Source organism: Astatotilapia calliptera, chromosome 12, assembly GCF_900246225.1.
Source record: "Astatotilapia calliptera chromosome 12, fAstCal1.2, whole genome shotgun sequence".
NCBI lineage: Eukaryota > Metazoa > Chordata > Actinopteri > Cichliformes > Cichlidae > Astatotilapia > Astatotilapia calliptera.
In genome coordinates, this window is record NC_039313.1 from 14,118,587 (window position 1) to 14,144,513 (window position 25,927).

Consider the following 25,927-nt stretch of genomic DNA (forward strand, 5'->3'; position numbering starts at 1 on the left):
TGCTCAAGAGGAAGAGCCAAGACAAAGCAGCTGTACATCTGAGTGACATGATGTCTTTGAGGCAAAGACGTGGGTATTAGGGTAATTCGTGATTCTTAATTGGCCATAGGTGTGAAAGATCCCGTGCATCTATGCGTTAGCCCCGATAGACTGGCGGCCTGTCCAGGATGCGCACCAGAGTTTGCCCTGTGACAACAAGGATAGGCTTTGTGAGCAATTTAGGACAAACAACATTAGCATCTCATCAATGCAAATATCTAATAAGCCAATCACGTGGCAGCAATTTGGTGCATTTGGGTAGATACGTAGGTAGACATGGTCAAGATGACCTACTGAAGTTCAGTTGGAGCATTAGAGTGGGGAAGAATGGTGATTTAAGCAACTTTTAACATGGCAGTATTTCAGAGGCTGCTGATCTACTATGATTTTTCCTCACAACCGTCTCTGGGGTTTACAGAGAACAGTCTGAAAAAGAAAAAATATCCAGTGAGCAGCAGTTCTCAGGGTGAAAATAACTCGTTGATGCCAGAGGTCAGAGTAGAATGGCCAGAATGCTTCGAGCTGATCAGAAGGCAACATTAAATAAATGAAAGACTAAACCAAAGTATGCACAAGAGAACAGGGAAAACACAACATGTTGAACACTAAAGCAGTTGGAACTGTCAACTAAGAACTGTCAAAAGTGTTAGACAGTGTGGTCTACAATTCACGCAGGCTCAACAGATTAGGACAGCAGGAGACGAGTCTTAATTTCTCAATTTCTGCTGCAATGTTTGGATTGTAGAGTGAGCGATCGAACCTCCAACCAACCACCAAGCTACAGTCACCCCAAAGTACACCACAGCCTACCTAGCAAACTGTTTATGTAGCAAAGCTCAAATCATCTCAAACTGTTGTCTTAAAAATGACAACTGTACTCAAGTGGCTTCGACAGTCACTGGATCTAAATCCATCAGAGCGCCTTTGGGATGTGGTAGAAGGGGAGATTTGCATCATGGATGTGCAGTAACTGTCCGATGCGATCATGTCAATATGGACCAAAATCTCTAAAGAATGTTTTCAGCACTTTGTCATGAAGAATGAAGCAAAGCTTGACCCAATACTAACAAAGTGTACCTAATGAAATGTCTGGTGACTGTATACTTAAAGTAGCTTCACAATTGTGTTTTTATTGCACCTCCAATGGAGTTACAGTTAATAGTGTGTACCTATGACAATGCCTATCAGGTAAAACTATAGTAAAAAAGTAAATAAAACGATAAATGCAACATTTTCTACTCAAAATAAGTGCGATAAAAGTACAACGTTCAAATGTACAATATAGTCATAGTGGGTTCGACTCACCATAAATTCGTCACTTCCGCTCTGGTGCTAATCCAGCATCGTGTCACTAGGTGGCGCACTTTGCCTTAAAATGGGACCAGAGCAGTTTCACTGAAACATCAGGTGCGGGTTGGAGAGCAATCTTCACGCTTCACGAGTGAACAAAGAGTCACGAAGGACACAAACGCCCGCAGATAGAATTGGATTTATTTCCTATAATCTCAAAAACATACTTCTTAGTCTGCTTGCACTCCAACAAATAAATATATTCAGTTATATGTAAAGACATAATATTTTAAAATGGCATTTTTACTCAAGTGACTGTTGGGCTGAGGCTAACCATCACTCTATGAAATTAATGCGATCATTACAGTAATTTATTTCATGGCTACTGGCATCAAATCATAATGTCACACACATACACAGATGTGTACACGCAGGCGCTTTAAACTAGTTCATGTGTATTCCTATTCTTGGCATTAGTAAAACAGTATGGCATATGTCATGGACTAAGTTTTCTCCCTGACTATCTGTCACAACAACACTGCATTTTGACATGATAATACAAGTTCGGTCAACAACCAACAGTTAGCAGGAACAGCATATAGTATGTGAATACATTTGTACAAAAGGTATACACAAACAGTACACTATATTACGTAATTTGTCTCTTCAATATGGCAGGTACACGCACACATACACACTTACAGTCGCACATTCAGTTACTGAATGAAGCACATCCTCGGGTTTTACGAGTTATTCTGACCTACTGTCACTCACATACGGCAGCTGGGGTCATTGTACTTGAGGACGGGAGAAACTATGTACAGGGTATAATTCATAAAATATTGCACTTATTGGCCCATTGCATCTCACGGCGAACGCCATGACAATGCTCCTAAATCTGTAACACAGCGTGATATATACAGTATCTTATCATATAAATCTACACAGGTATATCAGGACTGACTTCATGCAATTGTTTAGAGCTTTTATTCAACTATGTGACAAACAACCGACGATGTGAAAAGAACTGTAATGTTTTGGCACAATTTATTTTCTTCTAAGACTAGCAGAACTGAAACTTTTCTGGCTTTTCAAACAACCTACAACGTTTCTATTACATGGAATTACATTAAGACACTAGAGTACGGTATATGCCCGCTATGAGAAGTTTCCCTTTTTACATTGTTGTCAATTTTTTCAGAGGGTGGGGGTAGGATGGAGGACTTCATTTTATCATACAAACATGGAATTTAAGCATGCTGAGTCAAAACTTAAACATATTTTAATATATGGCTGTTTATTCCATGACAGAGCTGATCATTTGTTGTGTATCGCACACAGTGAGCTGTGCTTTGACAGTAAGAGATTTTTCCTTTAATGGAATGCTAAATCACTGTTTTCATATGGAGCAGGGGATGGTTAGGTTTGGGTAAGGCCTATCTTAAAATAAAACAGCACACATTATTGAGTTTTTGGCAGCATGCTCATTGGATCGAACTATAAAAGAGTGTCTTGGAGGCTAAGCACATGGAAATGGTTGCTTAAGATATACTTATTAGATATACTTAGAGGAATCACATCTACAGACAGCGGAGGGTGGAACAGTACTCACGTCAACGTTACACACACTCCAACAGTAAAACAGGACAGAGGGACTTACAGAGGCCGTATTGAAGATGCTAAAAGGCCACTTTTTTCCAAGGTAGATGATTTTAAGATGGCGAAGTTGCAGTCGGACATAATACTCGCATTCACGCAAACCCGCACTCACTTATTGTGCAGTCACACAACAGCCACACACACACACACGTTACACAAAAGAAAGCCGCTACATCCTATAGTGCACTAAATCATAGATTTGGCAGCTTCAGGAACCTATAAAAGGAAAAAACATACTGTACAAAAACATAAAAAATAAAAAGCTTATTAAAGCACTCACTGACTATCCTTCAAGGTATTATCATCATTATTATAGCTTTTAAAGGTCTTAAGGATTAAGTGTACAGTGTGAACTATTTGCAGCCTATGAAACATACTTGGTTTGTAACCACACTAACTAGCCAAAGAATGAGAATATGGTGTCTGTGTATTCAAGTTATACTGTAATGTTATGCATCTTACAACAGCCACGTTTGTTTTCCTGGTTATTTGCTATTGATATAAGGTGATAAAGTTAAGAGATAATAGGACAGATTTTTGTAATTCTACTACTAAACGGGGTTTGAAGTGTAGTCCAGGGGAAAGCAGCACTATAGCAGGAGTGATAACGCTCAGGGAGAACAATTTTTTACCACCTTACAGGACCTGTGCTGCTCTCCTGCTCCTTGACATGGCTCACTAACAATTGCAGCCGGGCTGCTGGAGGGGTGGAGCGCTGTCTGTGAGTTTGGCAGTGGGCGCTCCCGTAGTGACAGCTGGATCAGCGTCCAAACTCTCAGACATCTTGTCGCAAATTAGGTCGACGAGACGCTCAAAGGTCTGCTTCACGTTGATGTTGTCCTTGGCGCTTGTCTCAAAAAACTCGAAACCTTGGGATCAGAACGTAGAAATGACCGATTAATGATCACAAGATAAATGTGGGGTGTTTTTGTTTGTTTAGAACAACCTTGACTGTCTGTACAAAACAAATAAATGTCAAAGGTCTTTCTGCAAAAACCAGACTGTGATGCAACCCAGTTTTAAAAACACCAAGTGCTGAATGTTGCTCTGAGACCCACCCAACTGCTCCGCCAGCAGTCTGCCATTATCCACCGAGACCACTCTCTCTTCTTCCATATCACACTTATTCCCAGCCAGCACCACCTGCGCGTTATCCCACGAGTAGGTTTTTATCTGGGTTGACCTGCACGTAATCAGAAAGAAAACACAACAAAAATACATCACATTCACATTAGTGCTGTTTGCCGGGTTTCTCAGAAAGTGCTAGAAACAGATTCTGTGCCACTTTTTTATTGGACCGGAAGAAAGGGCAAGATGTAAATCTGTCCACCATTTGGGTCGGTCATGAACAGTGATTGCATCTCCTTTTGTTTGGCATCGTGTCATATCTGAGTCACTGATGGCATTGCGGAAAAGTGGGTCAGTGGCAGCTCTGTTCTGAAAATTCGTAGTCACTGTTGCTGTAATGTAGGTGATTATTTGCTATTTTTTAGATATTTACAATTTATATTTAGATAGCTATAAAGCTTTTTGGCTTTAGTCACAAACACACACACACGGGAAACACTGGATTCCATTGTTAAAATAGTTTTGTGAACTGTGTCAAGTGTTAATATCATTACATGCTAATAACGACATCCACATGAACAAGGATTTCACAGCAAATCAGTGAGCTGCTTGAATGGCTCTTACCTCTGCAGGCTGCTTGCAATCTGGGAAGGAATTTAAGGAACAAATTCCTCCCGTGGTGTTGCAGTTTTGACAGAAAGTAGGGCAGTAAACACACCACAGGCTGAAAACAGGAGAGAAGGAGCCAGCCATAGAAAAAGGAAGAAACAACATCTCAGAGAGAGAGAGAGAGAGAGAGAGAAAGCAGCATGATGTCGGCACACCGCTGCTCTCTGTCCAGTTCTGTCTTGTTTTATTGCTTCAGATGTGGGTCAGTCTGAATCTACGTGCAGGTATTATTCACTGACCAAGAAAAAAATAGTACTGGTGTTTGTATCGCATTTAACGAAGCAACACAAGTAATTAAGAGGTGTTAAATGAAACAGGTAAGTGCCTTTTTTCCTATTGCTGTCCAATATTTATTTTATTGGAATCTTAAGCAGTTGATGTCAATCTCACAGCGCTTCCCTCATTTTCCTATGACATAGGCAGGAAATGAGCGCGTCACAGGCTTTAGTCAGCCACTGTCAGGGAAGCAGCCGTTGCCTTGGCAACCTCTATTTTTTTTCCTCCAACCTTGTCACAAGGAACAAGGTAGAGAGAGAGAAATCAGAGCTGAGGCCTGTGGTAAAGGCAAAAAAAAAAAAGAAGGATTCTGGTTATGTGGCAGGTAAAAAAAGAGCCTCTTCTTTTGTGTACAGCTGATGGATTTGTGCACCGTCTGGTGAACAAGTTCACAGGTGACTCTCCTGGATGGTTGCTGCGAGTGACACACTTGGCTCCATTAATTGAGATACCCATCACAGACTGTGCTCAGACTGCAGCGCTCTATTAAAGTGTCAAGCAGGCCTTAAAAGAATAATAGGTGTGTCTGGCTCTGAGCTGTCTTTACAAGAAAGCCTTTCTGGCTTACAGTAACAGAAAAAGCACTTGAATACCAATCAGGCAGATGATATGAAGCAGTTCCTGCTGATGTACAGAACCCCAGCAGATTTTTTTTTAAACATTTCATTTCCAGTTAAACAACAAATATGCGTTTTGTTAGATTAAACACTTTAACAGCTGAGTGACTGGAGCGGAGAAGACAGCGGTCTTACAGTAATGGTATTTATCATACAAGTCACACAAAGAATTTCTCATGCACCCCACTTTTATGAGGACCCCACATAAAAGTGGGGTGCATGAGAATTTTGTATAGCCTAGCTTAATATGATTTTAACCTTTGTACTGTATTTGCTTTAATTCCAACAACATGATCCAACTGAGAGACCGGAGATGAAGACTTTCTCCAGGACCTCGGAAATTAAAGAGACTTTAGAAATGAAGTATGAAGTTGGATCAACTGCAAAAGTGCCGCAATATGTATAACTCAGTGCAGCTGCTACAACATTTACATCATAAGGATGAGCCTCTGATGATTCACAAATCTTTCCTCTCAAAAATGCATGTTTGAGCTCCTGTAATCTCTTTTGCCTGGCAGTGGGTGAGGCTGGGAAAGTGCAAGAAACAGTGTAAATAAACTACAAGATGTTTCCCATCCCAACACTTTTGTACAGTCAAGAGGAAGGATCAGCAAAATATAAACCAAAAGACATGTCGGGGGGGGGGGGGGGGGGGGTGGATCTGATGTTTTAATGAATCTTTGATGCTGTTGTGCTGTAATGGTTACACTGAGGAGAACTTCTTGTTGCTAGAGTGAAAATTCTAACCCAAAACCCACTTCCTGATTCGATGAAGCCTTCTAAGTCCCGTTTTAGACTTGGGTGCATCATCATGAATCACAGATATTTGGACTTGGCTCAGACTTACTGTTACACCCCGCAGACACTTCAGTGACTCATGAATGGACCGCAGCCATGACCTTGACAAGTTCCCTTCCTTGATTCTTAAATCTGACAACAGCGCTGCAAACACTACATAACAAGCCTGTCAAATGTGAGACAGTGCTGTGGCCACTGCGAGGACTTTGGAAAGTTAAAACAGCTCAGACTCACAAGGAACTCAAACTATCTCCGCTAACAAGTTAGGTTAAGTTTATAAACTTAACCTATGTCACAGTCTTATCTGCTATTAAACAGTTGTGGTGTTGAATAATTGCAAGGAAAGTGTTGTCCCACAATATGAATAAACAAAGTAAAGGTGAGACTTGACCTATGCCAGTGTCCTAAAAGAAAGACCACCAGAATTTAATCAGTCCATGCAAACAGTTCCTGCACACTCAAAGAAAGCTGCATAGCAAATGCATTGATATTCACAGGAGAGGAATAGAAGAAGTATCGATCATGTACAACATTAAGTCCAGTTTAGTTTATAGCACACTTAAAAGCAGCTGCTGACCAAAGTGTTGTACAGTTAAAAGAAACAAATGACATAAAACACTGAACAAAAAGACAAGAAATTAAAAAGGAAAACATTTAGTGAGAAAACATGAGAAAAGCAACACAAATAAAAATACTCAGAACTCAGTCTGATTTAAAAGCCCAAGAATAAAAATGGATTTTCAAATGCAGCATTTATCTATTTATCAGAAGTAAGAGATAACTGCCAGGTTCCTTGCAAAGGGCTTTTTAAAAAACTTTTTTAAAAAAGGTCAAAGTGGTGGAGGTGAGGGTTTATAAAAAACACAATAAAATCTGTTTTTGTTTTTTCAATTAAGAAGATTTAGTGCATCCATGTGTTAACATTCTCCAGACAGCCCAGTACGCCTTTCAGAGGAATCATAGATTTATGTTCCAGTGGCAGATAAAACTGTGCAACATTAATATGAACCATACTGAGACCAGTATAAAAGTTGAAAAAAAGGCTGAGGGCCCCACATAAAAGTGGGGTGCATGAGAATTTTGTATAGCCCGGCTGAATATGATTTTAACCTTTGTACTGTATTTGCTTTAATTCCAACAACATGATCCAACTGAGAGACCGGAGATGAAGACTTTCTCCAGGACCTCGGAAATTAAAGAGAGTTTAGAAATGAAGTTTGAAGTTGGATAATTTTTAGGAACAGGCTCCACCACAGCATGTTTAAAATCAGACTAAAGACTGCCATTACTCACATCAGCCTCAACAGATATGAACTGCATGCATTATGAAAACAAACAGGCCTGATATGCTGATGTGATGCAAATGATATCCAGAATAAAAAGGGCCTAGAGATGACACCTGTCACACAAAACTGACGAATATGGGCAGCCATAACTCACCAGTCCTGCACAGCACCAAAGGACTCCTCATTGGTGATGTCGTACATGAGGATGAAGCCCATGGCCCCGCGGTAGTAGGCAGTGGTGATGGTCCTGTAGCGCTCTTGGCCCGCTGTGTCCTGTGCACAGAAAACAAGATTTATCACTGCTGTGAGCAGCTAACTGCACTTTACACTGTCAGGTTCAGCCACATGCAAAATATGAATAAGCCGATTGCGCAAACATGATTCAAACTGAGACATTTGCTTGGTTTAAATCAACTCAAGTTTGGAATGTTATGTACACATGTTCACAGCTTCATTTACTGTGCCCATGATGCAGAAACAATCATTATACTAATTGCCTCACTGGTGATGCATTGATGAAGTGCCAAAAAAGAGCAATTCAGTTTTGGCTGATGTGATTGATTCTTTTCTCTCCTCAGTAATAATTGATAATCGCTCAGTAGTGTTGAATACTCAGTGGTGCAGGATTAAAAGCTCAGCCTCGTGACATATATTTCTTAGAAAAAGGGGGTTAAATATAGAAGTACAATGATCTGAACCTCGAGAAACCTGCTCGCTGTTTGTGAGTCTGGACCAAATGCTCAGAAGCAAAGCGAGTGATTACACAGCATTTGAGGAGCAGCACACTGCACACAGATCGCCCTGGCAAAAGCAAGCACTCGCCACAGGCTTTGCTGAGATGTCAGTACAGACAGATGAAGTTTTTTGTTCATGAGAAACAAAGAAAAATAGATCCAGGCAGCTATATCACGATAAATGTTCCTGTGATTGCTTAAATATGTGCAGACCTGCAATTTTACACACAGTTACATAACCAGAAATCCCAGTAAGATACTGTATGTTTACTGAGCTGTTGTTACACCCACAACAAGTGTGCTCACAGCCGTCTGTGAAACATGACAGAGGACTTCTGGCTGATCTACTTGGCTCTTGTTAAACAGAAGCCCAGAAGGCAGCAGTGGATTGTATTTGCCACAGTACTTTTGCTTTCTGTCATACTGCACATAACCGCAACAGTGTGCCTGTTATAGCCAGAGGACAGCTCTGACCTTCACTCCACAAAGACAGAGCTCACAGCCTGCCGAGCTTCCACGCACAGCACGGCTCGGACCTTTTGTCAGTTGACAATGCTGCAAAAACGAATGCATGCAAACATGTGCATTTTAATGTCAGCAGCTAGTCTGTGTGGTTCTGCATAAACAGCTTTTTTTGTGGACTGACCAACATAAAAAGGGGAAGATATGTTTCAGAAACTTGTTCACTCTCACTGTGCATATATGAAGTTATCCTCCAATCGTATGAATGCTAGTGTAACCACAGTCTTGTTCCTTTCTTTCAGTTTGAAGTGTTTTAGAAGCCTTTTGATTCTTGGCCGAGTGCTTGACAATGACCTTTGCATTTCAAGGATGTTTTAGTGAGTTGCTTAAAAAGATGGAGCGAGAGGGAAAAAATCTGCTTGAGTACAGAGAATTTGAGCTCCTTGAAAAGCTTCGCTTGTAGTCTGCAATTCACCAGAAATCAATCCAACAAGCTGACTGCTTCAAGTGGAGAGGGAGCCCGACTCTCTTCTTCATTGAGTGAAGTGAGTTTCTGTTTTTCCACTATGATGACGCTGCCAGCACTCTTGGTTTCATTCAGCTCAGCCTAATGCGACAGTAGGGACAGCTCTGTGATGCAACATGCGGTTTTATCCCTCAGCAGATTAAGGATGTGCATACCGCAGTGACATTAGCCAACACCCATCACCTTAGATGGGCACTTAGTGTGTGCCACAGCTCTTTCTTAGCCCAATTCAAAGCAATAGGCTGATTACATGAACGCGAGGCCAGTGATTTTCTCTCTGACTATGCTTTTCTGTGCTTATGATGGAAACACATTAACTCCATTAGCCAATTATTTGACTGTTCAAAGTCTGTTTCCACATCCTGACGAAGCGCCTTTGCTTTGTCTCGCTATGTGATTTGCAGACGCCGAATGTCTGGGGGATCGCTAATTGCTGAGAAAGTCAGCTATGATGACAAACAAGAGAGCAGAACCTCTGAAGGAAAGCTGACACTTGTGGCAATACAGAAAGAAAACAGAAAGTAAGTGAGTAGAAAGGAAGTCAAAGAAAAAGAAAGAGAGCAAGAAGCTTTCTGCTTCTCCCCACTATCTCAGAGGTGTAGTGAGACAATCTGGTTTCACAGCTCAGATGAACTCCTAATTAAACAAACTCAGACATTCTTCAGTTTCCCACACGTTCTAGAGAAGGTGTTGCTTCTGTTTCCTCTCCCACTGGGCGGCAAACTAACACTTACTAGTATCTTGTCAATGATGTTGAAGCTTCCATCTGTCTCAGTGCTTACACTAGAGTGTCAAACACATTATAGCCTTTCCTGAAGCTTTATGGAGTTAATTAAGCGACCAGCTTAATGCACCACACGTTTTCTAAGAGCGTCTTCACACCTAAATTCTCCATGTTCTCCAATAGTCTAGAGCACAGCACCTTCTTCCTGTATTTATTTTTGCTGCGTCGCACGCGGTCACATCTGGCCAATAAACAGATTGACCATTCTCACGTGGTTTGCAGTGATGCATTTTGGTTCACTTGGATTTTTCTCTGTGTGAAAAGACATCAATCACGGGGAAAATTTTACAAACTTATCAACTGCTTTGGAAGAATGTAAACAAATTAGAGAGAAATGTGAGAAATCCATAGGAATGATGAAGAAATCACTAGAGATATGTTTTGATGTCAATTGAGATAATAGATAAAATTCAAATCCAAATACAGAGCTAAAGTGGTTATGTTCTATCCAATATCTAAATTAATACCTTTGTGTGCAGTTGTGGTTTTTTTTTTTTACTTTGCCAAATATAAAGCAATCGAATCCTTGAAACACAAGAAGATATGGACAGAGGTCAGGACAAAGTGATAGATTGACAGCCTTTTACAAACAGGGGTCATTCAGCAGGAACACAAAGGTGGAGGGAAACGAGAGATTGTTGTATAGTTTTCATTTTGTATTTCCTTATGCTTATGAGTTTTTCCTCCTTCTGATGCTCAGGATTGGTTCTTTATTGTTTTGTTATTTGTGTCTTTAGTTGTAGTTTAGGCATAGTTGACTTTAGGTTTATTAGTTCCCTTTAGTGTTCCCATTTTGTTCCTTCAGTCTCATCTTTGTGTTGGTCTTTTTGTTTTTATCAGTTCAGTTGTGGCTCTTCCTGTTTTATTTTGCTAAGTGTTGCTCTCTGTGTCTGTGTTCCTTGCAGTTTCCACTTCCTGTATTACCTTTTATATATTTTATCTCAGTCTCCCCTTTTCCTTTGTCGAGTACTCCTACTTAGCTGATGTTCCTAGTGATTACTAAGTTTTGGAACTCCTACTTTGCAATTCATTTGATAGATTCTGGACTTTGTTTATGCCCTGGACTATCACCACTAAAGCTTGCTTTGGTGTCATTTCAGGTCTCCTACGTCCTCAAACAGACTCAAATATAACACAAACTTTTGCCTGTGCTCAGACGGCATTACATAGGAATCCGGATTCTAAAAGAGCGTTCCTTCTCAACAAAATTTGTCAAGTTGTTTCTTCTGGCTAGGTCGTCAGTCAAATATTTTGTGGCTCAATGTCGCTAAATGTTTAATGCTCGCGTTTGAATATTTCATACCCAGATCTGCAGTTTGATCCTCTTGTCATTCTTGTACACAGTCTTCACTTTGAAGTCGATGCCCACGGTGCTGACGAAAGCTGAGGTGAAGGCATCGTCTGCATAGCGGAACAGGAAAGACGTTTTGCCCACGCTGCTGTTACCAATGATCAGCAGCTTAAACATATAGTCAAAATTTTCCCCTCCCTCTCCTTTTCCTTTCGCATCTTGAGTGGCAGCCATCTGCAAAAAAAAGAAAGAAAAAAAAAGAGATTGGGGAGGGGAGGTTAATGCAAAGGGTTGGAAACATTTTTAGAAAAGTGCTTTTTAAGATGGTTCATGTCCATTGACCACAAAGTAAAAGAGAGTGCTGCAGACAGATGCAGAGTAAAAAGTGCAAGCTTGTTCTACAAGGCCAGATCAGAGGTGACAGAAGGCTGTGTAAGGCAAACCAGCATGAGCAGCACCACAAGCTGTTGTATCGATGACTGTTGGATAACCAGGACTTTTAAAAGCCTGATTTTTTCTTAAAATACTTTCTTTAACATATGAAGATGGTTAATGTTATGGCAGAGAGAGCGAGGGCAATATTTCAGATTCAGATCTTTTAATGTTTAATTTTACACAACTCCTATTCATATTGTATTGAGCTATTTAAACCTTAAGACTCACTGATTTTTTCCTCTGTGAAGTTTTCTTCTAGAAATTGACTTCTGTTTGATAAAAACGTCAAATCTCATCCCATATTACCACACACTGGTGTTATACAAAGGACAGAGCACACATGGATCTTTCACCTTAGCAGAGCATCTACCCAAACCGTTTCAGTGCAAGCTGTCAGCAGCCAGCGACCTCCGAGGACGAGAGTACTACGAACAGGACGACACCAGCACAGTCATATCCGCCTCCAAGGTGAATGTTCCGACAAAGCCTCTGTGCCAAACCTGTGCAGTTAATAAATGATGCCGGACCTCCATCACACACAAGATCAGGACTTCGGTTCGCTTCCGCGTATGAAACAACACCACCGAGGAGTGTTTTTGCAAGGACACAGTGTTGAAAATATCGCTGCAACGATGTCATTTACACGCACCGCATAAAGCAAGAAGCTCTGCTATAAAATTACACCCCGCGGATGAGCGAGAAGCCGCATGCCAGCTAGTGTTTCGGCGACCAATTCTGGGCAGGTCATTTTTATCTATCAATGAAATTCTTCCACGCAATTACGACTACAAGCTACAGAAAAAAAAAGAGAAGAAGAAGAAGCGTTGAGGACATTTATGTGAACAAACCTGTTTTTGGAGGCCTCGGTTCTATCTGTATCTGGCCCTGTTTTTTGTTTTATTTTTTATTTTAGTAGAATGCGTTTTCTTTTAAATCTATATTAATATATGTATATATCTGAATCTAACGCGGGCGCTGGTTTTCTTCCCCCCTCTGCCTCTCGCTTTCTCTCTGTGGAGCTCCGACCAATTTCAGCACCTGGGAGCTGTCCCCCTCCGATCTGGCACGCGCCCGCCTCTCACCCCTCCCCTCCACCCCGCGAGCTGACGAAAAAGGCTGGCCCGCGTGAGCCGAGCACGAGCACACGAGGAGGGTGGAAAAGCGGGTTTCGTGCGTGTCTGTGACGTCACCGTCACCCCGTAGACGGGGGTTGTAGTTTTTGCACCGGAGGAGAGCGGAGGAAAACTGCAGCATCAAAAGAAGAGATTTGACTACATTACTCAGCATGCAGCTCAGTCCAACTGTCAACAACTGAAATATTTAGAGAAAGAGAAAACCTTTGTAGTTCACCCTTTGACGGGCGTCAGAGTAACAGATAACAGTAGGCTATGTCGTGTACAGACCCCTGCCATGCAAAATCAAGAGTGCAGGGATAAAAACCTTTTATGGGTATCTGCTATAGTTTGCCTATATATTAAAAATGGCGAATCTTACCTTCCCATACAAGTCCATTCTATTATCAGTTTTTTTTCTCTCCAAATATTTGTTTTACAGCTCTCTCTTGCATCCAATAAACTCCCAGCTCAGGAGCATAATTTCGTCTTTTTTTTTTTTCAGGAAGCAAATATAATAGCCTCTCCTTTTGCGTCACTGTCGGTCGGTTTTTCTGCCGTCCCCCCGCCCATGAAGCAAAAAAGCCCCACTTCAGAGAACAAGCGGCTGTGCAAATAAGAGCCTACCCCTGAATGCTGATGAATATTGTTATTGTGAACCTTTCGGCTCAATGAGTCTGGGATGAGGCCGCGGCGGAAATGAACAACAACAACAAAAAATATCTTTGCAATTATAATCGCGCCTATAATTAGATGGAGCAGAGAGATTCACACCTGAAATGTATGATCGTAATTAAACACCTATTTAAAGCATTTTAAACACATTTATTTTTATATAACAGCCTTAATTAGAGGCTTTTTTACGCGTTCACACGTGAATCCTAAGTGGCTTATCTTATACTATTGCGCCATGCGATAAGCAGCACAGACCCAGGAGGCATGAAATTACCGTGGAGTACAACTCGGATTCAGTCAGAGCTCATTTGTCAGGCAGTAAGCAGACGTTTGATAGGGTGTGCGTGAAGTGCGTGAAGCGAGAGGGCGGGACATGCTGACTGAACGCTGTTTGACTGGACGATCTGTTCGTGCGTGCGTGCTGCTGAGTGCGCAGGAGACGAGGGGGAGGGTCAGGTAAGGTAGACAGACTTAACTGTCAACAATAGTTGAGTTTTTCAGGTGTTGTTAGAACTTTGCACATTTCTCCAGTCTACACACACACACACACACACACACCGAACTGTTTGTCTGTCCTGCTGTGAGTGGGTTAACTGTGCATGCGCTTGCATCGACTTCATCCAGAATCTAAAACTCTTATAATATGTCTGCGTGTCTGAAAATAGCTCTTTCGGGATAGTTTGTACTGGTAAAACTCCTTGTTGTCGAGAATAAACAGGATTGTTCCTTCGAGTAGTTTCGGTGCATGACCTAAATGTTGTCAATATTTTTTTTCTAGAAGGTTTGTGGGCGAGTGAAAGGTCACTGTAGCCCCACCTGCTGTCGGAAACGCTGCTCTGGTGGTGTATGCTATGTGGTGTGGAAATCAGCTTGCTTTATAGTCTTAATAGTGATAAGAGGAATTTGAAATTATTTGTTATGTTGCTTTCCTCGTGAAATACAAGAGGTCGATAGTAAGATATATATATATATATATATATATATATATATATATATATATATATATATATATATACCAAATTCTTCTTAGATTGTGTGAAATATATAGTTTAAAACTTTTTTGCTTTTGATTTTTGCTGTAAATGCTGAATTCTGTGAATATTTTAAGGCAAACTCACACCATGATCATTTACAAACTTACATGGTAACCAGTTTCTTTAAAAAGGTGCCGATGTATATATGGAGTATTTCAGAATCCAGCAGGTAAGCTGTGTCAGAATGATGGCCACTACTGGTCTTAAGTTTTATTGTCCAATTAGAAACTGCAGTACAGAAAGGAAGTCATTTAAATTAGAATTAATTTATGAAATGGAAAATGTCGAGCCAGATAATCACAGTGAATTTATTGAAATCTGCAATTTTGTTGCCTCTAACTGCTCTGATAACCACAGTGCTGACCCAACCGGTCGCAGCAGATGGGCGCCCCTCCCTGAGCCTGGTTCTGCCGGAGGTTTCTTCCTGTTAAAAGGGAGTTTTTCCTTCCCACTGTTGCCAAAGTGCTTGCTCATAGGGGGTCATATGATTGTTGGGTTTTTCTCTGTATCTATGAAGCGCCTTGAGGCGACTTATGTTGTGATTTGGCGCTATATAAATAAAATTTAATTGAATTGAATTGAAAAACCTTGAGCCTCTCCTCTTTTCTTTATATTTTGCTAGGAAAATGGAAAATAGACACTGCAATTTGTTGAAATGAGTGCAAACATGCATGGAAATGCAGTATATAAAGCAAAAACAGGAGTTTGTACAATTCTAATGAGCTTGAAAGTCCATGTTTGGCATGTCTTCTTTTATTTTTCAACATATACTGAACTCTTGTAGACAAGCTTTCTGGTGTTTTGATTACATAGTCTTGAAGTCTTAATAGTTTTCCAGGCTTCTTGAAACGCTCAAAGCTCTTCTTTCAATGTTCGCTGCATTTTGTTCCGTTCTCTGTCAAGATGATCCCACACTGATTAAGTAATGTTGAGGTCCGGGCTCTGGGGAAACCAATTCATGACTGATAGTGATCCACTGTGTGTCTTTTTCTATTCATGCTTGCTTTTACTTTATTAGCAGTGTATTTGGGATCATTGTGATGCTGAAAAATGAAGCTGTCACCAATCAGATTCTTTCCAGAATGTGTTGCACGGTGGATCAAAATCTAACAGGACTTTTCTGCATTCATAATTTAATAGATTATGACACAATTCCCAGCATCACAGGCTGTAAATGCAGCTCCAAACTATGGCAGAGTTTCCACCGTGTTATTTTTTTTTTAGATGGCTGTAGACACTCACTGTTCTCCTGATCTCCTCTTGTGTAATTGGTCATACCTCAGCCTTTTCTCGCTCTTTTCTTTCCTTAAGAATTTCTTCTAGACAGCCACGCTTCCACTTAGACAATTTCTGAAGGACCAAACCACTATCACAAAAATACTTCTGAAACCCTGTATCTTTATCTATGTTTAAAATAATCAGTATTACTCAACATGAATAAATCAGTTTCCTTCTATTACAACAGAGAGTAAGTTACTCAGAATATCTCACATACAAGTAGCATTTTGTTTCATACAGGCTGCAGTAATATTTCCACTTATTTGCTGTATTTTAACCCCTCCTGCCACAGTTTGCCATGGAAGACTCCATTGAAGTAATCCTGCAAAACTATAGCGGGGTCTTCCCTACCAACAGACCTCATCCCATCTTCTCAGCCTGCACAGGTGCTCTGCTTACAGGCCTGTACGGATTATGGAGCCTCTTCACCCTACCGGGCTTCCGCAAAATCCCATGGAGGCTCAAGGTACCTGAGATCGCCCTGAGATTTAGGGTTTTTACCGACCTGCTCTGACTCACATATCAAATGTTGCATGTGTGAAATCAGATCATGTAACATAACTTGCACATTAACATTGATTTGCTTGCTTTGGAGCATAAAGCTCCATGCAACAAATGTGGGAAAGAAGACAGCGGTAAGTCTAATCATGATGACCTTCTATGGAGAACTGCACCATGATCTTTTGTTAATATGAATATGCAATAATTTAAATTGCTTTTACCAGTTTACCTCGTATAGAGGAGTGTGTGTACGCATGCGTGTGGTTTGGATTAATGACATGACTCCAGCTATAGCTCAAATAAAACATGTTATGCTAGGAGAAAAATGGTTTTGTACAATGGGCAGATTTAAAGTGTTTACCACAACTGGGAACCAGAGAGTCCTGCTGAGATTGTAATTTGGAAGATTATTGTGAAGCAGTTCCACTGACAGTGAGTGGGAGAGCTGACTCAAGGCTATAGTCACAGCAGGCTTGACTGTTGTGAAGAGAAGTACATTTAATTTGGAGCTTTAACAACAGATGGAAGCAATTTGTATTTTATTTGGGATATTTTCATGTCAATTACTTTGTAATGCATGCTGTCAGTTGTGCAATAGGGCAGTGTTGAAAAGGAGAGTCTTGAGACATCATGCCTGCCATGTGTACTGACTCACTGCATGTTTGCACTGTTGTCCAGGTGCCCTATTTGCCCTCCAGTAAAGATCAGACTGCGAACGTGATGAAGCTGCTTGAGGGTAGATCAGGTCGCTTGGCAGATCTGGGATCAGGAGATGGAAGACTGGTGAGTGAGTGTACCTGTCTTAGAGAAAAAGGTATCTGTGAATATGCTGTGAGTTGAACTGTTTTGGAAACTCCTCCTGTTTGCTTGCCAGGTATTTGCAGCCTCTGCTGCTGGTTTCCAGTCCACAGGCTTTGAAATAAACTCCATTTTAGTGGCATATGCCAGGAGCAAGGCCTGCTGGACAGGAGTCCCCTCCAGGCAGGCAGTCTTTGTTAAAAAAGATTTCTGGAAGGTAAGACTGTGATAGAAATATAGTCTTTTACACTTGGTAATAGCTGTAGTTTGACCATGTTTGTCTCTTGCTTTTAGACCGATTTGTCTCCATACAATAATGTGACAGCGTTCCTTGCTCCGGGAGTGGTGAGTGGGTTTTTTTCCCGTGAAGAATGATTGTTTTCCTCTGCTTTTGGTCATCTGATGCTGTGCTAATTTGGCTCTTCTTGCTGGTTTACAGATGGAGGTGCTCGGAGAGAAGCTGTTGAAAGAGCTTTCAGATGACGCGCTTGTTATCGCTTGTCGCTTTCCTTTCCCTAACTGGCCACAGCAGTCATCCGCTGGCTTCGGACTTGATCAGACCTTTGCTTACGACATCAGCACTGTGCGCTCGTACCTTAGAAGCGAAGCAAAACCAGCAGTGCAATAAAATTACAGCACTTTCTAGAATTGTAACTCAAAACAGCACTGTACCCTCCTGGGAACTTTGTTCTTGGGCAGTAAGTGCAATATAATATGATAAGAATCCCAGACAAAGAGAGCATAAATTGGTAGTCTGGCAGTTATAAGCACTGACCAGGAGAGATCGTTCAAAGAAGTCTTTGAACATGGAAGGACTCTGACTCGGCAGCAAAATGTCAGGATGATTTCACCTGACGCGTGTACTATTTTTTTTTAAGTCTTTGCACTTTCAGAACCAATGGAGTTTAAGCCATAATGCTGAAGTCCTTGTTTTAAATGTTATCATGCTTCACTATAAAGAATATGTTTGTGACTGACTGCATCTCTCCTCGAGAGCTCTCACACTGCAAGCCATTTATTTCCAGCATCAGCACCGATAAATGTCCTTCACTGGGATGCTGCAGGAGAGTCTGTGAATAGTTTTGTTTCATTTTGGTTTTGTGACACTGACATTAAATTCAAATGCTGTGGTTTCTTGTGTGTGTGTGGCTTTTCTAAAATAAATGTCTGCGGCCACAGCTGGAGGTCAGGTTTAACATTGGTTTGTTTGGTCTTTCGACACTGCACGTAGTTGTTATGGCCCGCACAGCCACGCCATAACTGCAAGTGGTAATTTGAGCCCTTTGCAATACATGGGTGCATGCACTTTGCCTGTTTGTTTACAGCAATCTGAACAACATGTGTTGGAATATTTCACTTTTAGGCAGAGAAGAGGTGAAGTTTTTGTGTCTTTCTGTTTTTGTTTCAATTCAATTCAGTTTTATTTATTTAGTTTTCACAACAACAGTCACCTCAGTAGTATTAGAAAGAAAACCCAACAGTTGTGTGAATTCTGAATTTAACAAGGAGCCACTGAAGAGAAGACTGGAATGGATACATATGAGGTTGGGTTATTCAGCCTTGCACATGGATGAATCTGGTCTTTCTACTGCCACAGGCAAATGACTCTGAAAACAACATTTTCTACATCTATAGATACAACCGCTAACCAGCTGAGTGAAGTCCCACGTGTCACTGCTCAGCTGGCATGCACTACATTGATAAACATACTGCAGGTCCCAAAGGTATGTCTGAAACCCGCATTTTAATCTGAATAGTGTCCAAAATCTCCACCTGAGGGCGCTCGTGCTCCAACCTGACCTCGGTGCAGCAACCGGATGGTGTGAGCCTGAAGAGAATGCAAATGATTCTCTTCAGCATAGTGGATATGTGCAAGTATATTTTCTTAAAGGGGCTATTTATTCGATGAATTCAGATTCGATTAAATAAATACTACAGTACAGCACGTGTCTATCTTCATTATCAAACTGTATGTATATATCAAAATGTGTATATATATATATATATATATATATATATATAAGCATATATATATAAGCATATATATAATGCTTATTAAAAAACCAAAGTTTCGCACGTCGCTTTACATATTTCCATATCTGTGCCACCACCAACACAAACGTACATGTGAGGTAATCGATAACAGCCAGACCCCCGTTCTCTCATGCCCGTGACGTCAGAGAGAGGGCGGCAGACAGGGGGAGGGTTGAGCGCCAGAGTATAAAGACTCCTGGCCGAGCTCTCCGGGATCCATTCTGAGTTTTGTACGACAGACCTATAACTGATGGAAGTACAGAGAAGCGCCGGGCACCAACAGACAAACGGCAGCACCATGTGTGAATCCACGCAGAGGTCCTGCGAGCCTCGCCGAAAGAAAATGGATGAGCGCAGTGCACCCTCAGAAATGGCCAGGATAATCACTGATCCTGCCACGGGGAAGTGCTACTGCCGTGGAAAAGTTTTGGGAAAGGTAGCGCAAGCATTCCATCGTTTTTTCTTTTCTTTAAAAACATTTTTTTCCCCCCTTGGGATTTACCTAACCCGAAGACAAAACATGTTAACAGTGTTGTTCCTTTTTCCAGGGAGGATTTGCTAAATGTTATGAGATGACCGACCTCTCCACCAGCAAAGTTTACGCAGCCAAAATCATCCCTCATGCGCGCGTCTCCAAACCTCACCAACGGGAAAAGGTAAGCGCGCAACTCCGATCCTTGAGCGCAGTGATGTTCAACTTATATGTTTATATATATATATATATATATATATATATTTAAGACATGTTTTGTCTTTCGTTTCGCTAGATTGACAGAGAAATTGAGCTGCACAGATTACTACACCATAAACACATCGTGCATTTTTATCACCATTTTGAGGACAAGGAGAACATCTACATCCTGCTGGAGTACTGCAGCAGGAAAGTAAGTGCTGTTTTTTCCACATGGTAAATTTGAAATGACTTTACTGCCGCCGTGTTTCTAATGTGAACAAGACCTGCATTGCACCCAAAATCCAGCGAGGCACTACTTGGTATTCAGAATGTGCCCCACTCTATAAAGAGCTTTACTGTTTTAATTAACTGTCGAAAGTAGAAAACTTTAATGTGTTACCACGGGGTTTGAAATTAAGGGAAGTAGTCAAGTGTGATAAGCTTTTCTGCACAGAGGACAGTGCTTATATCTTGGGAAAGCTCTATAATTATTCTCATCTCTATGCTTTGTTTTTTTTCCCGCAGTCATTAGCCCATATCCTGAAGGTCCGCAAAGTGCTTACTGAGCCAGAGGTGCGTTATTACCTGAGACAGATTGTGTCTGGACTGAAGTACCTGCATGAACAGGAAATCCTTCACAGAGACCTGAAACTTGGTTAGTGATATTACAGTGCTGTGCATAATCTTTCATTGTGTGCAGGGAGAACATCATTCCTTGTAACTAAACCTCAGTCTGTACCTCTACATTTGCTGTGCTCATGCTTTGATCCTGGCTTGAATATCAAGTGTTCATCATCTCATTCCCTTTCTTCCCGACAGGTAACTTTTTTGTGAACGAGACGATGGAGCTGAAGGTCGGGGACTTTGGTCTGGCTGCCAAGTTGGAGCCAGCGGGAAACAGGAGGAAGACGATCTGCGGGACTCCCAACTACCTGTCCCCTGAGGTTCTCAACAAGCAGGGCCACGGCTGTGAATCAGACATCTGGGCCTTGGGCTGTGTAATGTGAGTCGGATATCTATAAATTTAGCATTAGGGAACTTCAAAAGGTTTAGTAATGAATTATTAAGAAACTATCTATATTGGCATCGGGTGTTATGGACAGGCCTATTCTTGTCTTACTTCTTTCACTTAGAAATATGTGATATGTGTGATAAACTACCCATGCATCTCCTATGGCATAAATAGCTCCCTCACTCAATGCCCTCTATCCTCCTCCAGGTACACTATGCTGCTGGGCAGACCTCCTTTCGAAACCACCAACCTGAAGGAGACATACAGGTGTATTAGAGAAGCCCGCTACTCCCTCCCCTCGTCCCTGTCACCACAGGCTAAGCAGCTAATCGCCAGCCTGCTTGCCAAGATGCCAGAGGACAGGCCCAACCTGGACCACATTCTGAGGCATGACTTCTTCACACAGGTTAGACACGATTGCCAACTCTATGTCACTCTATGTTGAACACTGTAAATGTCACAGCGTAGGAGTTTAACAATTACACTCCCCCCCCCCCACTTCCCACCAGATGACCCACTTTGGTTCTTCACAGGGCTTCAGTCCAGAACGTCTGCCTGCTAGCTGCTGCCATTCAGCACCAGATTTCCACATCTCTAGCCCTGCCAAGAGTTTCTTCAAGAAAGCTGCTGCTGCGCTGTTTGGTGGGAAGAGGGACAAGGTCAAGTACTACGAGACTCTGAGTGAGTATTGCAACAGCATTTAAGTTCTCAGTATACTACTTGTCACACTAATAGTTTGTATTTGAGTCTGAATTTATGCTCGAAGCACGGGCATCATTACACCTAGCGTTAACTGAGTGTGCATGACCCATTTTATCACCCTTAGGCTGGTCATGGAGGTCATCCTCTCATTTTTCTGCACTCCTTTTGTCCTTCATAGATAAGTTAACCAAAGAGGAAGAGGAGATCTACAAGTTGCAGCATGACTTGGAGAGAACTGCCATCAGCCAACAGCACAGCAAAAAGGTGTCTGAGGTAAGAACTGAAGACAGGATATTTGCAAGAGTGTGGGTGATGTTGCAGGTAGATTCATCATAACGGCAGTTAAATAGATCTGAGATATCACGTTGAGGAGAATCCAGTGAGTCATTCTGGAGCTGTGCCAAAACTTTATAACGAGCACATTTTTCCCGAAGTGCTAAAAGCACTTATTTTCAACCTTTAAGCCAACCTCTTTGCATCTGTGGGTGATCACTGAGTCATAGTAGGAAGGGATGATCTAAACTCACAGATTCTAAACCCTGTCGTCACTCATTCCCACCTCAGAATGGAAGTCTACTTCCGCCATCTGCCGAGAGCCCCGTTGCCCCGGCAACAGAGAGCCAGTCCCCGACGACGCAAGACACCATCCGTCTGATCGTCAGGGGGAGTCTGGGAAGCTGCAGCAGCAGTAGTGAATGTAAGTTCACCCACACGTTTAACAGAGCGCAGACAGACTGGAATTATTTTTTGATGTATTATGGAAAAGAAATCAGTGTTACAGAGAGCTGCTGCCATAGCTAGAGTGTTTAGTACCATTGTCATGTCAAGCTGACTGAGCACCTGTTATTGCTCCAAAAGGCCTGGAAGACAGCACGACAGGGAGTGTGGCTGAGACTGTTGCAAGTGTGCTGAGGGGGTGTCTGGAGAATATGCCTAAAGGTGAGTGAACTAACAAAGCCTTGACCTCTACATGCATGCCTTAGCTGCAATTAATAGTGCACTTAAGCTCACTGTTTCATTATACCTTTAACTGTATTCTAACCCTCCTCCTCTTTCTGTTCACCCTGCAGCCAGTGACATTCCTCAGGGCTCAACCAGCTGCAGTCTTCAATGGGTGACTAAATGGGTGGATTACTCCAACAAGTACGGTTTTGGATACCAGTTATCTGATCACACCGTGGGAGTTCTCTTCAACAATGGCACTCACATGAGCCTCCTACCCGACCGAAAGTATGTATTCTTTCTCAACGCCCTCCCTTAAATTTAAAAGTTATTAGTCACAACATTAACTTGTCTAAGCATGCTGCGGTTATCGTGTCAAATCTTTCAAAAATGTCATCTAACCGAATCTGATCTTTTTTGTTTTATTTTGGGTTTCAGGACCATCCATTACTACGCAGAGCTAGGCCAGCGCTCTGTCTTTCCCACCTGTGAGGTTCCTGAACACTTTGTCGGGCAGGTCACTGTGCTTAAGTACTTCTCCCATTACATGGAGGAAAACCTCATGGATGTAAGTAAAAAATCGTTATTCCTCCACTCCTTTATCCATTTTTAAAAAAAATTGTTATGTTGCTGTTATGTTCCTTTTGTATTTCCACACCCTGTAGCCTTAGAGACGTTGCAGCTTGTCTAAACCTGATGTGCTACTCTTTTGCTTTCTCAGGGCGGGGACCTTGGCACTATAACAGACTCACACATGCCCAGACTTTACCTGCTGCAGTGGCTCAAGTCAGACCGCGCCCTCATGATGCTGTTTAATGACGGCACTTTCCAGGTAAACACACATTATCACAGGAGCATAGCTGCTGCTGGGCATGCTCAGTAGAAGCGTAGTTACAAGTGCGATGCATGGCATCAAGGAGCTTTAAACCACAAATCAAATAGACAAAAAGATTGTTCTCCAAACTTATCAGTTTTCTTGTTTGTTTTTATCTTTAAAGGTTAACTTTTACCACGATCACACCAAGATCATCCTGTGTTGCCAGAGGGAGGAGTACATGCTGACATACATTAACGAAGACCGCGTCTCCAAAACCTTCAAACTCAGCTCCCTGTTGAAGTCTGGCTGCCCTACTGACCTGCGGGAGCGCATGGTGTATTCCCTCAACATGCTTCTGCAGAGATGCAGCTAAACCCACACAGAGCGTGTGCTGGACAGACGAGCAAACCTACCGAACGTGTTACTGCAGTGGAATGAGGATGCCGAAAGAATCCGTGGAAGACGAGTGGATTTCAAGAATGGATTTGAGCAGAGTAAATTAATCCAGCTGTGCGGTGTCATAATCACTCGGGCACCAGTGCGAGGTGTGGAAAAAAATAAAAAAGCAAGAGACTGAAAGACTGAGAAACTGAAATGTAGCACAATAACTGTGGATGGAAAAGGGCTGACTTGTATGTGGATTGTTGGAAGGAGAGAAAGGAGGGCGTATGTTGGTACGAATGCGATCCCCAAGTGTTTTATGGGGATGGGGAAAGAGGGATATTTGGGAAGTAGAGAGAAATGCTGGGCTGGCACCAGCTTCACTGTATAGAGTATAGCTGAATTAATCCAGAGGGAATCCATATATTGATGCTCTGAATGTCAGAGCCTGACTGTGGAATAATGTAAATGTTGTACAGCTTATGTCGCGGCCAACTCACCAGTGCAAAGGAATTACTGGCTAATATGTGAGGATGCTACAGAGTTTGGCTGTGTGTACGAGTGAGTGTGTGTCTGAGTGGGAAGGGTGTAATGTCACACTAACTTTAAAAACTGTGATTTGTTCTCTTTACTGACAGATGGGTTCAGCTTATTAAGTTGAGAACCAAAGGGGTGATATGGGGGAAGGGGGCAGGAGGAGAAAATGACGTTAAAAAAACAACAACAAAAAAACAACTAAAAAACTAGTACCATACATCCTCTGAGGATCCCTTAAGAGCCATTGTCACCTGGGTAAAACATGTCCTGCATAACTTATTGTGTAAAAAAGCGCAGTATTTATTTATTTAATAAACAAGCTTTTTCTATCAAAAAAAAGAGTACTTGTCCTTTTTTTGGGGTGTGGCCACAGTCAAAGATGTTCCCAACATCAGCCAGTAGGTTGAATGTAAGCTTCACCCCACTGCCGTGCATGTGCATGAGTGAATGTGAAGTGCTGTAAATTGATTTTTAGAGCCTTGCTACGTTAAAAGACAGTATACAAGTGCAGACTTTTCACTGTTGTTATTTTCAAACTCCCTGAAGATGTTAAGATGTTTCATGCCGTTACTCTTTCTGAGAGTGGCCTTAATAATAGATTAGGGACATGCCATGTATTAGGGTTATTCTCAAACATACTTGGGGGAGCGGGGGCTGCCCTTGTTTCATAAGAAAATAAGCGGTTCCTGTTCAGTGTGGCGAGAATTAGATTCAAGCTAATTATGCCCATATCTGTGCAGGGGCCTAGGTCAAAGCAAGTATTTTATCTTCCCTATGTTTAAACTTGCAGCAGGAAATGGGTGCAGTGAGAGAGATGGGTTGATAGAGGTTGTGTTTACAGCGCAGTTGTTTATACCGTGGTTCAAGGCCTCTCATTTGCTGAGTTTTCTTCTGCAGTGATAAATGGAAGACGGCAAAGATGAGTGACTGTGCAATATGGCTGGCCTTGTCTCAGAAACACATGGGTTTGTTGGATTGTTCAGAGGAAGAGAAAGAGAGAAGACACTGACAGTGACGTAAAGCTACGAGGCGAGACGCAAAACGAAAGAGCTGGCCCAACTATGTCAGCGATTGCATCACAGCTTTTAAGGCAAAGTGGCTTCAGTGGTTCTTGGACATCCTTTCACGTTCACTGGCTGTAACCATAGAAACAAGCCGGCACCGACCAATTTTGCTCGAGTCGGAAATCGATGAGGGCTGCGTGTAAGACACCTGCCACGGCGTCTCCTCGTTGAGAGTCAGAGCTCGTGTCATCACACAGTTGTGATAAAATTGTGTAACTTGTGTCTTTTGGTCAGGCTTTTCGCCGCTCTCTCTTTGTTCTCCACCGCGAGTATTTGATTTAGCTGTCTGCTGAGCACCTCTTCACCTTCCCGGCTTATGTAATGATGGAAGTTGAACATGGACGCTTGAGTCATCCCTTTGGATGCTATCTCAGAATATCTGTGCTCTTCAGAGTTCAATAATGAATGCCTCATGCATAAACATACCCACACA

At 41.9% G+C, this 25,927-nt stretch overlaps 3 protein-coding genes across 9 annotated transcripts; 2 read left to right on the plus strand and 1 right to left on the minus strand.

Moving 5' to 3' along the window:
* Positions 1 to 1,509: 1,509 nt before the first annotated feature.
* On the minus strand, positions 1,510 to 13,722 carry rab3c (RAB3C, member RAS oncogene family). Of its 4 annotated transcripts, none has more exons than XM_026187557.1 (5): positions 13,674 to 13,722; positions 11,512 to 11,733; positions 7,857 to 7,975; positions 4,047 to 4,171; positions 1,510 to 3,857 (listed from the first exon to the last, which is right to left on the minus strand). In XM_026187557.1, exons 2-5 carry the CDS (start codon positions 11,731 to 11,733, stop codon positions 3,667 to 3,669), a joined length of 657 nt encoding a protein of 218 aa, XP_026043342.1. In that variant the 5' UTR covers positions 13,674 to 13,722; the 3' UTR covers positions 1,510 to 3,666. The 4 variants fall into 4 exon arrangements, with proteins under 4 accessions (XP_026043342.1, XP_026043339.1, XP_026043340.1 ...); XM_026187554.1 differs by lacking the exon at positions 13,674 to 13,722 and adding an exon at positions 13,429 to 13,667; XM_026187555.1 differs by lacking the exon at positions 13,674 to 13,722 and adding an exon at positions 12,783 to 13,025.
* Positions 13,723 to 13,879: 157 nt separating this feature from the next.
* Positions 13,880 to 18,528, plus strand: LOC113033598 (protein N-lysine methyltransferase FAM173B). Of its 3 annotated transcripts, none has more exons than XM_026187558.1 (7): positions 13,880 to 14,177; positions 16,326 to 16,499; positions 16,660 to 16,668; positions 17,213 to 17,317; positions 17,409 to 17,549; positions 17,627 to 17,677; positions 17,772 to 18,528. In XM_026187558.1, the coding sequence occupies exons 2-7, from the start codon at positions 16,332 to 16,334 to the stop codon at positions 17,958 to 17,960; spliced, it is 663 nt and encodes a 220-aa protein (XP_026043343.1). In that variant the 5' UTR covers positions 13,880 to 14,177; positions 16,326 to 16,331; the 3' UTR covers positions 17,961 to 18,528. The 3 variants fall into 3 exon arrangements, with proteins under 3 accessions (XP_026043343.1, XP_026043344.1, XP_026043345.1); XM_026187559.1 differs by having other exon boundaries at positions 16,663 to 16,668; XM_026187560.1 differs by lacking the exon at positions 16,660 to 16,668.
* A 1,032-nt stretch (positions 18,529 to 19,560) lies between these two features.
* On the plus strand, positions 19,561 to 24,938 carry plk2b (polo-like kinase 2b (Drosophila)). 2 transcript variants are annotated; one of them, XM_026188135.1, is made up of 14 exons: positions 19,561 to 19,802; positions 19,915 to 20,022; positions 20,134 to 20,250; positions 20,565 to 20,694; positions 20,859 to 21,042; positions 21,259 to 21,457; positions 21,561 to 21,732; positions 21,932 to 22,026; positions 22,318 to 22,450; positions 22,612 to 22,692; positions 22,824 to 22,983; positions 23,134 to 23,263; positions 23,417 to 23,527; positions 23,694 to 24,938. In XM_026188135.1, the coding sequence occupies exons 1-14, from the start codon at positions 19,617 to 19,619 to the stop codon at positions 23,883 to 23,885; spliced, it is 1,998 nt and encodes a 665-aa protein (XP_026043920.1). In that variant the 5' UTR covers positions 19,561 to 19,616; the 3' UTR covers positions 23,886 to 24,938. The 2 variants fall into 2 exon arrangements, with proteins under 2 accessions (XP_026043920.1, XP_026043921.1); XM_026188136.1 differs by having other exon boundaries at positions 21,585 to 21,732.
* The last annotated feature ends 989 nt before the right edge of the window (positions 24,939 to 25,927 follow it).